General features: G+C 38.7%; 1 protein-coding gene across 4 annotated transcripts in view; it reads left to right on the top strand.

Moving 5' to 3' along the window:
- CNTN6 (contactin 6) overlaps positions 1-12,055 on the top strand; it is a 149,133-nt gene that overhangs the window by 25,914 nt on the left and 111,164 nt on the right. For all 4 annotated transcript variants that reach the window (XR_003555667.2, XM_055806725.1, XM_027790654.2 and 1 more), the window contains exon 2: positions 5,221-5,355. Coding sequence is in view for 3 of the 4 variants with exons in the window: in XM_055806725.1 (XP_055662700.1) it covers positions 5,301-5,355 (55 nt within the window). In the remaining variant the exon portion in view is untranslated. The remainder of the gene's footprint in view (positions 1-5,220; positions 5,356-12,055) is intronic.

Below are 12,055 nucleotides of genomic sequence, written 5' to 3'. Positions count from 1 at the left end.
AAATGAAAATCCAAGTTCTTTTGTGAAAAAGGAAAATAGGAGCGATCACTATCGGAAACCTTAGTTAAATAACACGGAGTACTTTCCTCCTTTGAAATATGGTTCAATAATTTTAAATAAGCAGTAAGTAGTACAACAGCATAGGTAAATCTTGCTGGAGACTGTAAAACTGGTCGCTTCTGCTTCTGCTCTGGTAGTTACAAGTATTTGCTATTCAGTCTGTTATGGGTATCTGGAAAATAGTTTGAGTGCAGAAAGCGCCTCAGGGATAAAAAGTTTGAAAAGAAAAATGTAGCTGTATATCATTGGCATTCATGAGAAAATTCACATTAGATGCCTTCAAATCAGGTGCTCAGGAGACAATATAGAGATCAGGAGCAACGGTGTGCCAAGAATGCAAGCCTAGCTGGGACAGACTCAGCTTATTTTCTGGCAGATGAAGAATACAAAAGTATGGAAGGCCAAATTCAAAAGATAATATAGATGTGTGGAAGATGGTAGTAGGAGGGAAAGCTGAGGCTGCAGCAAAAAAGGTATGCATGTGCTCCCTGGATTATAGCCTCTTCACATTTTTATTCCTTTCCTCCTATATGCATTCAACAGATCTCTTTCTATAGGTGGTTACACTAATACACCAGCCCTGCAGTGAATCCCCTCTGCCAGCACAACTGTGGAATTTAGCTCCAAATCCCTGTTGTTACACACTGTTTCTTTCACCAGGTCAAAAAGTTGCTATTTCTGCAAACAGAGCTACATTTTGCCATGGGTAAAAATGTCAATTTGCTTGAATTTAGCTAAGAGCAAAATCTCATCATTCCTGCTGCCTGACAACTTTTACCTCAGAAAGATGTCAGTTCACCACCTGAACCGACTTTTCTTGCTTTTACAAAACTAACAGACAGTTGTGGCAGAAATGTGAACTGGTGCATATTTTCATGAAAACTCAGATGACACTAGAAGTGCATTTTCTCCTTTGTCGCTGACTTGATCTTGTAAGTGGTTTGTTACCTAAATAATAAGAAGATGAAGAAAGTATAGGTCTTGAAACCCAAAGCCTGGACACCAGGCTGAGCCTCAGCTCAGTAAAAAATAAAATATTGGCTCTTCTGTTAATGCACTAAATATACATCAGGCCATTCTAATTAAAAAATAAATCTATAACGTATGTCCTTCTAAATTCCATCACCAAAGGAAAACAGCAATACAACTGCATGCTTCAGATACACGGTTGAAAAAACTTTCCCTCTACATGCTAAGTGCAATGCCACTAGGTCAATGCATCTACTTGTATCCCATGATTACACTTAAATTTTTGATATTGCAGATACCCAGAAAGAAATGTTTGATGAAAGCAACACTTCTGTGTACTTTCTTTCCAGTACTATTACTCAGACTATTTGCAATGAGCAGCGGGTGCTGCACAGCCCATCCGGGCAGCGGCTTGCCTGTTGCTGCATGCAGAGCCAGAGCTGACCAGCATCTTTCCCCCAGACTTGTTTCAGACACCTTTCCTCCACCACAGTATTTCTATCTGTTTGTCTCATATATACTACCCCTGCAGATCCCACACGTCACATTTAGATGTCTCAGGAATAGATATCTTCCATTCCCCCACAGATAAGAAGAAAAAGCAACAGCTTGAAAATATCTGAGGCTTGAGTCCTTTTCTACAGACTTGTTTTCTGTAATGGGAAAACAACAAAAAATGATGCTGACTACTTCTGTAACAAACATATTTGTATAAATTACATGCTGTTGACAAATGGACACACAATCAGTATTTTTAGGGGAAAATGTAATGTTTCCCCCATGATCATATTTAACATACTTTGTTTTCCATCTATCTATCTAGACCGACTGTTCAAACTGTGGCATAACAATTAGAATAAGTGATAGTGTTACATGCAAAAAACAAAGAGTATGATGGCACAATTTATCTTGTTACATTTCTTGATTTAATGCCAGTCTGGGATTTCTAGTCTGAACCAGATTTTTCTTATGCTATAAATATTTCAGTTTTTTCATTTATTCTTGATTTAATTTGACAGTAAATAATCCCATGGAAGCTGCTGTTGGAAAGACGTTGTAAAAATTATTAAGTGCCTGTTTGCCAGTTAGGTCCTTGTGTTTGTCAGAGTGAAATAAGTAAAACAGTTGGGTTACTTAAAGGAAATGTGTGTGTGTATGTGTGTGTGTGTATATTTACAATAATGCCCCATAATTTGCAGTCTCAGAAGCAGAAGATTTACAGTTCTGAGGACTGATCAATACCTTATAAGAATACAAAGAGTTTGGGGCATATATTCAGAATATTGGCAGCAGCAAGTACTTGCTGCTTGGTTTCAAAAGACTCATGTATAACTCAACGAGAGGAGAATAGAAAGCAGGGAGTTTTTCAGAAGGATCTGTCCTTGCAAGAAAGTGCAGGTGTCTTGGAAAAGGATGGATCTGGTCAGTTAATTAGCTTTTATTGGTGATTTTTAGTTGCTCAGAATATTCCCCCTGGGAAGCATGTGAGTAACATTGGAGGGTTTAAATTCTTTTTCTTTTGAGCCTTAATTGCCTCTTGCACCTTTAAAAAGTATTTCAGGTGATCTGCACAAAGTAACTCACACACCGCATCTGCGATGTCCAGAAACAGGACATGTTTGAGAGATCTTGAGGAAAGACAGTTGGGTGGGACTAGAGCAGGCAGCATTGGGAAACGCTCTCTGTCCACATCAAGAAAAACAACCACAGAAAAATGCCCACCACAGACAGTGAATGCAAACAGAAATGCCAACATGTGGGAATGCACAAAATCCATTGCAAGAATTTCACCAAAAGGGGATAAACTGTAGACAAATACCAGTTGTTACCTACTAATACTGTGAGGGAACCTTGGCACTCAGCAAGCCTCTTTGTTGGTAAATGAGCAGTTTGAGCCTCCCCACCCAGGGATGTTGCTGGATGTACCAGTCCTGGCTGTTTGAGGACTCTTCCTGAAGGCAACAGATCTCTCCTGCCAACGTCTAGTCAGAAAAAAAGTTAAAACTGGGTCACAGGGGAAGGTAGGGAGTCAAAGTCACAAAATTAATATAGGAGGAATTAACACAAAATGTTAGTAAATAATTAAAATTACAACTTTTTGATCTGAAAGAATACATTCTGTTTAGGAAGGACAAGAAAAAAAAAGTAAGGGGTTTTTTTTCTGTCTTAAATATCAGACATGTGTACATCACCTTCAATAAAATACTGAGAAAGAAGAGAAAGGCTGTGAAATAAATGTGATGTAATTCAACAAGGAAAAGTACAAAGTTTCACACTTAAGTAGAATAGTTAATGCAGACAGTATGCACTGATCAATCAGTGCACTATAGCCAGGTGGTTTAAAGAAGGGGTTAGAGTGGGACCTGAACTGAATGCAAGTATAGAGATATATTAATAAAATTAGCCATCTTCATTTGGGAATGTGTAAATAGGAAATGGCTGTTCATCATCGCTCTGCCCAGCTCTGGGCAATGTGCTTGCAGATAAATGTCAGCTATGCTGAAATAATCCAGAGGAGACAGAACTGAGAAGAAAGGATAAAACAATGACTTGGGAAAAATAATAAAAAACTTAACAATGTTCTTCAAACATGCAAAGGTATAGAGAGAAATGTCCACATTCGTTAATAGTAGACAAATAAAAGCATTTATAGCCAATGTTAAGAATAACTTTGAAGCCAATAATGTTGTCAGAGTTTCCTGAGGAAGTTATGAAAAGGCTTATACCACCATAGGTCTTTGAAGCATGATGGACACATATCTGTTGAGGATATTTGAGGTGCAGTTACTGTTGCCTGGGGCACGACTGATGTATAAAACAACCACACAGCTCCTTTTTCTTTGTTTCTGCTATGACAGAATTATCCAAACTTCAATTTCCTTTTTTTTTTTTTTTAAACAGCTCAAGCCATTTATACTTTTAAATGACACAACTGCTTCAGCAAGCCTCAGATGTGTGTGAAGTAGGACCTCACAAAAGGTTAAAAGAAACTCTGCTTTTTCCATCCTTTTTTTCATAAACTTAGAAGCTTGTCAGGGTTCAAGGTTTGATCATTTCCTGCCTGAAATGGCAACTAGCAACTGTGCACCAGGTTTATATATGTCTCCCCTGAGACCATCTACAATTTTTAGGTGGCATGTATAAAAACCTATGAACAGAATTAGGTCCCCTACAGAAGTGGGATGACTTCCAAAAGAGCTGAATTTCTTAATTTTCTGAAAAGTATCTCTCTCACTCACATCAGCAATAAGTTTCAGGGCAACCCTGTATGATATCTTTTCACACTGGTATGAAAAATGAGACAAGTGAGAAGAGAATATGGATCTGTAAATGTGGATCATAAATGTAATTTCTCAGTGGAAAATTTTCATCACTTAGAAGTTTTAGAATGATTTTATGATTTTGTAAAGCCATTTTATTAAGTGATTTCTGGTTTCAGCTGTTTTATGAACTGATTCCCAACAGTAAATTACTCATTTGCTCTTTGGGAGTATAGGCCAAACAGATACTTTTTTCCCTGGCTTAATTCATCATATGTTGACTGAAATGTCAAAGGAAATTAAAGCAAATTGTTAGGTAAATCCTTAGGGGTGAATGTTCCATTCCTGAAAAATAAATCTTAACACGAAAAATTTTGTTGGCCTGTTGTTTTTTTTTTTTTCCATCGTGCAATTATGACATTGTATTGTCCTCTCCTCCCATATGAGATCTACCACTTTGTATCAATAACTGCTTATATGAAAAAACGTTCACCAAAGGATCCTTTCCGGGATCAGAAGTCAGACCACTACAGAGCAAGAAAAATCAGGAAGTTGGAGGGATGTTTAGGAGTCAAGAAGAGTACATTTTTGCACTCTTTCTTCTAACCCAGCAGTGTTTGACGGCTGGACCACAGGCAGATTTTGCTTTCTTACTTGGTGAAGCTCAGTCCTGTGCAAGCGAACTCTGTGACACGTGGAGTTGATGCATGGGTCTCAAACATCGTGTATGCTTTTCATTGATCTTGTTGCCAGCTTTGTGTCATTTGGGAATTATTTTTGTGCTGGAACGATCCTATCTAGGCTATTTATTGTATTTTGAGTGTCTGAGTTTTCAAATGGTGCAGTAGAACATGATTTTATACAGGGAAAATTGGGGTATTTATTTCAAAACTGTATTTTAATTACTCAATATCTCTTCCTGTTTTTACAGAATATCCAGGTAGTCACAGGAAGACACACTATACTTTCCACCGATTGGATGGGAGGAATTTTTGACCTTGGAAAGTGGAGATGGTGTTGCTATGGAAACTAATAAGTCTGCTGCCATTCATGAGCTGCAGCACAGGTAAAATGTTCCACTATTAGTGTTTGTGATTGATAAACCTATATCAGTATCATAATTCTTCTAGAAAGGAGAAGCAATTACCAAAACTAACAGTACTTATTCGCATGAACAAGTGACTAAGGAGCTTTTCATTAGGACATGCTTTAATTTTAAGGAACACAAGGTACTGCCTTTGAACCGGGAATACACGTTTCAAGATCATAAGAAAGCTGTACTCCAGGTAATAGCTTTTAAAAATATTCTAAGCTGTAACACTGAGAAAAAAGTACAATTGTTACTTGGCTAACAACATGCATGTGAAAGATATTTCTCAGCCACAGCGTAAACTAACTCCCAAACCAGCACATGGAGCTGGATCAAAAACCAGAGCAGTTTAGTGAGGGGTCTGAGAATGGTACATGGAAGTTTTATATTCCACATGTAATACCATACCCTCCAAATGCCTCCATACTGGTAAGGTGTCTTTAAATCACATTCAACTTAAAGACAAATAAAAGCATTCATTTATGAAGTCCAAAATAAGTAAGAATCATAAGGACTATCAAAACATAAATACCAGAAATGAAAGAAAATCTTGCCTAATGCCCAAAGCAAACACAAATGTTCCTTCTTTGCCTCCAGTTGGCATGACAGACCTTCATGCAACCCACCTTGTCGCTGAACCAAGTGCTAGGCGCCCTGTCAGTCCTCAGGCTGTATTCAGAGGACAAAGTGTGGCTGGAGGAAGCAGGACTGCTTTCCCCCATTCTCCTGCTTGAATATCCCTTGTGCTTTATTAAAATATCAACAGGTTGCTAACATACGGTCAAATGTTCTTTTCTGCCCGGCTGGGCATTCCTTGCAGTCAGGGTTTGGTATTCTGAGTTCATTCCTTTTTTGAACCTTTCTTCTAATTTGAAGCATATAACTTGATAATCCTGCTTCATGAACCCATAAAAATGGAATTAACTCATGTAACTCATTACAGACTCATCTAAAAATGGACACAAAATGGTAACCAAACACTCTGAGGTTACAATGAATTTGGGGATGAACTGACCCTTCACACTTGTCTGTGATAGAAACAGTGATAACTGACTTTTGTCTATAATTAATGTATTGAACTCTAAATAGTTGGGATGTTACTCATGTGCTTACAAGGAAATTGTATTAAAGTAACGGCAAATGATACTTAAATTAATTATGTAGTGTATGAGTCAGCAGCTCTTTGAAATGATGAAACAGAAGCAGAGTACGAACTTCAGTAGTATTTTAAAATATGATTTAAATTAAACAAGATAATATTTTATGTAATAGATTCCAGGTAAAAATGTAAGCCTCGGGATCACACTTTCTCTTACATCAATACTAAGTGCCCATTTCAGTAACAAACAGCTAACATATTAAGGTATTCATATTAAAATATTTGTAGAGTTCTCAAACAAACAGTCACTTGTTTAGGCCCAGAAATGCTGAATTAAACGCAACCACCTGTTCAGGATCCCAGTCATCCCTTTAACTGCCCGCTGCGCTGCCATAGCACCTATCCGCCCTCTCGGGGACTTCTCACAGATCATTGCCATCTCTACTAGTCAACAACTTGTACCAATCTTTTAGAGTACAGGATACCCCTATAATTTCTTGATTGCTTTTAGCAGTTGTGAAATAGATGATGATCTTGGGATAGGAATCACTGCAGGAGCAGTACAGCTTGGTGATGGACAAGGTATTTTTACACCTGTGTTTCCTATTTCCAGGTATAACACTTTCCTTCACGTCTTTTCACAAAGCTTTCATTTTTCAAACTTTTCACCATCTTCATCTTTCTTGCTAGAGGATCATCTTTTAATGAGACCAGTATCCTAGGCTAACTGAGTTAAAAGATACTAGGAGCTCGCTTTTATGTTAACCTGTTCAGTTTTTTGAAGACCTAACAATAGGTAAAAATTTAAATGTTCCATATTCCCAGGTACTAAGAGTAGAGCACAACGGCACCTTTGTCCTGATCCTGCCATCAATTAAAGGAACAGCAAAAGCTCCCACTGACTTCACTGAGATAAGTTAATTTATACTCGGGTATAAATTAACTCCATTGCCATTCCATTCTCAAATATGCTTGATGGTAATAGTCAAACCTGCAGTTATGGGCAAAATTCCTTTGATTTATTACATGGATGGTTTGCATCAATTTAGAAGCAATAGAACTGAGTGGGAAAATTAGGAACTAGTCATGATGCTGAGCAGTCATGGGGGCTGGGGCTCGGAAAGTAATTCAGGTTGTTAGATGACATAGGTCAGTCATTTCTTCCTTGTTTCTACCTCAGTTCTACCAGACATATAGAATAAAAATGATAGTTGACCTATAAATGAATTTTAAATCTAAGGATAAAATGTGCTGTACAGCAGAGCTAAATATTATTAGCCCCCCAAAATGGTAATTCAATTACTCAGAAATCAAACCACCCTCTGTATTCTTTCTATATGGCGAGATCATGGAAAGAGTAATATTCCATTCAACTCTTATTTTCCAGCAGAGCTTTTTTATGCAACTCAACAAGGGATTTGGGGGTTTTCTTGCAAGTGCCTTAGGGAGTAAAATAAAATAAAGTAATTTATGCATGCACAGTGACACAGTGAAGGAATAGATTAGACTTTTTTTCATAACCCATTGCTATTCAAATGAGATAATCTGATCTAAGCAGAGCACCAGAGGCAAGAAGGGTGATGAAGATAAATTCAGAGATCATTACTTTAAATTCTGTGTACTTGTTATAAGGGTGCATGAGAACCATCTCTTTACATTGTTGTTTAAATTTAAACCTTGCTTGGTATTAATACGCTAAGAAAGAGCGCTTGTTTTCTGGATTGAAGATCTAGATAGAATTTTGAGAAGCTGATATGAGCAGTAATGTGTCCAATGTGCTCAAGAAATAAAATAATTGCTTCTTCACACCAAAACTGTCTTGAGTTTTCCTCCTATGGCTGCTTCTAGCTCATGCTCCTTCCTCTGGAGATATTGTGCAAGGCTGGTTGCCAGCAGTATCATATTGGGGCAGTAAGCTATCTTAAGCATTCATCCGATACATCTTAGACTGCTCTTTGGAAATACCTGGAAGACCCTGGCTCTGCAGCAGGTTGCCTATGCAACAATGGGCCTCTCACCTATCTGTCTTTCTGGTCCCTCCATTCTCTCCTCCTCACATATCCTCATATATGGATTCTGTCCAATGCTGCAATGCAAAGAATAATTTGATTATAAATACATTGCAAAAGCCATTCTGCCACCCTTTTCTATTACCCAGTTTAGGAATACAGGATAAACACAGGTTGCAGATTTTAGCCAAGAAGAGAAACCAGCGCAGCTTGATTTTCTGAATGGCTGACCTAAGTGTATGATCCTGGGGGAACAAGTAAGTCTGTTGGTAGCACCCTACACAGCAGGTTATGTACAGTCCCACTTTGGCACCAGTTTCACTGCAAATATTTGAGCTTCCCTGCTTCCTTCTTTCAATTCTCTGAGGCTCTTCACTGTCCAGGAAGAGGAGGAAAACTATCCTCTCATTATTTCTGCAGTTTCCGTCTTCCTCCTGGACAGCTTATCCAAATTTTCTGTGCCCTTCCCATTTCTAAAGGCTCTCGTGACCCTTCTTTCATCTGATTCCTGGTGGCTTCTGCCCTTCAAATAAATACATGTAGTCTTCTATATGGAGATGGCCTTTGCAACTATCCTTTGCTCTGCTGATGGTCTTGGCCCCATCATGGAAGCAAACAATTTTTCCAGGGTTGAAGACGAGGAAGAAGGAAAATACCAGTAAAAGCTATCGTGGTCTTAAAATTAGCTACAGACAACAGAAATATTAAAAGCCAAACCAGCCAGTCTGAACCTTCATTTTGGAAATGAGGCAGTAACTGTCTTTTCACACAGTCCTTTGGTTTATTGGCTTAAATTCAATTGAAGATGCAACTGCAACCTCCCGGGCTGTATTTTGGCCCATCATTTTGAAACTGCTAAATTAAAGAGAGAAATTTCATGATGTAAAGTGTCCTGAAACTCCTTTGGGTCCCAGCATGATGAATATTGAATACATCACATCCCACACTCTGCCTGCAGTCTCTTGCAGATTTATTGTTAGCATAACAGCACCTTTAGGAATGGAACAGCAGACCATATATTTTAAGACAAGTGACATCTTTGCTATTTCTAACAGCGAACTGTGGAGATGAACTAGTCCAGCCTGGAAATGTTAAGGCTTCTCTGAACAACCAGAGGCATTCGAAGACTCACTGATGAGCCAGAGAATTATAATAATTTGGTCTCCTTTGGACAACATGGAAGTGTTCATGACTTTGGGGAACAGTGACCCTGAAAGCCGTATTTGTGTAAATGACTTCCTAGTACCTGGCAGGAGAGGGTGACTGGTAATGCAATGACCTTCTCAGGAGAGTGAAGAGGGACATTTAAAGAAAAACTTTGCTTCCACTTTATGGGGTATCATGTGGTTCAGCTCATTTCCCAACATCAGTGAACAACAAACATACTCTGGCACAACAAAGCCAGCAAAAGAGAGTGCCCCAAAGGTGAAGTGCTGGGGTGGGTGAAGGAGTGGTGGCAAGCCACAGAGAGAGGGGCAGCCCTTCCCCTGCCATTTCAAAGACAACAAATTTCTTGGCAAGATGCAGGAAGAGGGACTGTGGCTGTATTTAGAGAGGATGGGCTATGAGATCATTTAGTTACTTTGATTTGATGCTAACAGGTTTTACCTGATTTCTGCTCTTAAAAAGACTTCATAAACATGTTACTAATTGCATCACAGCTTCACTCTCCTTCACACCCAGCTGGGATGCTCAAGGAGATACTGCTTTGACTGCCTCCGATGCTGAAGGAAGACCCTGTCTCAGGGAGGCGTTACCTAATGGAACAAGCTGCTTCTCCAGCACCTGGATGCCCCGACACAGGCTACTGTGGGCAGCAGGAGATGGGACAGAAGGTGTCTCAGGTGTGACCTTCACTCTCATTTTCTTCTGGTACCTCATTTGCTTTCCCCTTACATGCAATGGATCAATTGCCTGGGTCTGACATGGGTCAGCAACATCCTGGCTAAAAATTCTGGGAACTGCCACACATATTCTTAGATACAAACCCAGGACCTAATACTTTTTGTATTAGGAAAAATACCATTATTAAAAAAGACATGAGAAGACGTGCAAGATAGAGGAAAAAGACAGCATAGATAGGAAGGGAAAATAAGGTATTTCTCTAATCCATCACCCAGTTCTGCAGATATCGCATTTAGAAAATGTTATCCCAAACATTGCCTTAAAATGGAGAGCAGGTGAGTGGCACAGTGAGCTGCTTGCCCCTGTTCATTTCTGGAAGGGCTTACACTGAGCTGGTCCGTCTGCACGTAATTTTAAGAATGAGAATAAGCAACTCCAATACTTCCATTTCCTGTCTCTTATCAGAACCACAAACTGTTTCTAACTCAAGGGCAAAAATCCAGACAAAATAAGCCAGCATGTAAGAAATGTGGCTCTCTGTCCTCAGTGCAAGGCAACATAAAGGATGAAGCCTCCCGTGACAGAGAAGACTGGTGCTCAGGAAGCCTGCGAGCAATTTCTGGCTCTACCACTTGCTGGCTGCTTGAAGAGAGGATGTTACAAAGCACCACGAGTTTAAGATAACTATTTCCTTCGCTACTCCATTCAAAGAGGGATGTATTCACACCAGTTTGTGTCTTCGGCTGCTATGATAATGAAGCCCATGCAGAAAGAAATGACAATGCAGCAATGATAATAACTTCAATAAAGAAGTGACAACCTACATTAGTAGCAATTAGCTGGTGTGACGGTGAGAAGGACTTAGCATCAGAATTTTTATGCCTCCACAGATTGCAATGGCAGTCTTTACCACTGCCTTTGAAAAGGGAAGAGTTAAGGCAAAGCTCAGTACTTCTGAAAGCCTCACCTATTATATTTAGTGACTGTAAAGGGTTTTGCAGCTTTTCACTAAACAGACATAAACCCACCCCAAAGCTGTCATTATTCTGAGTGGGCCACAGAGTGCAATACTGCCATGTTTCCAAAGTATACCATACCACATCAAACTGACCTGCTGGGTACCAGGAATGATAGTCATTTAAAATTATATAACACGGGCTAGACTCACATCATAGAAAAGTCTTCCTTATTATACTTTACTTTCAAGAAAAATGTGGGTTTTTTTAATTCCTTTGAGTGCACAGACATATGGTGAAAAACAGGTTAGAGCTCAGATGCTTCTTCGAGGGTGAACTTTCAAATTTTAGGTTGCATTGATTTAGCTGTCAGAAAGATGTTATTTACAGTTTGTGAAGTTAAGTAGAGCATGCTAGAATTCATGGAAGTCATTACCAGAGTTTTATGTTTTCTATATGGCTCTGGTGTATGTCTCTTCTATAGTCTGAAAGGTGTAAACCATTTTTATACTCATTTAAATAACTTCTAAAAAAATATCTCTTCAATTAGTTACTTTACTTTTTTTTTTTTTCAATGCTTTGATTTTTACATGGTTCCTTTCTGTTTCATATCAAGTCATTTCATCTATCTGTATGAAAGGCTTATTAACTTTGAAAAATAATATCCTGGTACTTTAGAAGTCATTCAAGGGGTTTTTTTCTTTTTTTTTTTTTTGTTTGCAACAGCTTCAAAGATAATTCAATTTTACTTTATTATCACTGCCAAG

The sequence above is a fragment of the Falco peregrinus genome, chromosome 5, assembly GCF_023634155.1.
Source record: "Falco peregrinus isolate bFalPer1 chromosome 5, bFalPer1.pri, whole genome shotgun sequence".
Classification (NCBI taxonomy): domain Eukaryota; kingdom Metazoa; phylum Chordata; class Aves; order Falconiformes; family Falconidae; genus Falco; species Falco peregrinus.
This window is presented reverse-complemented; position numbering and strand designations above follow the sequence as displayed.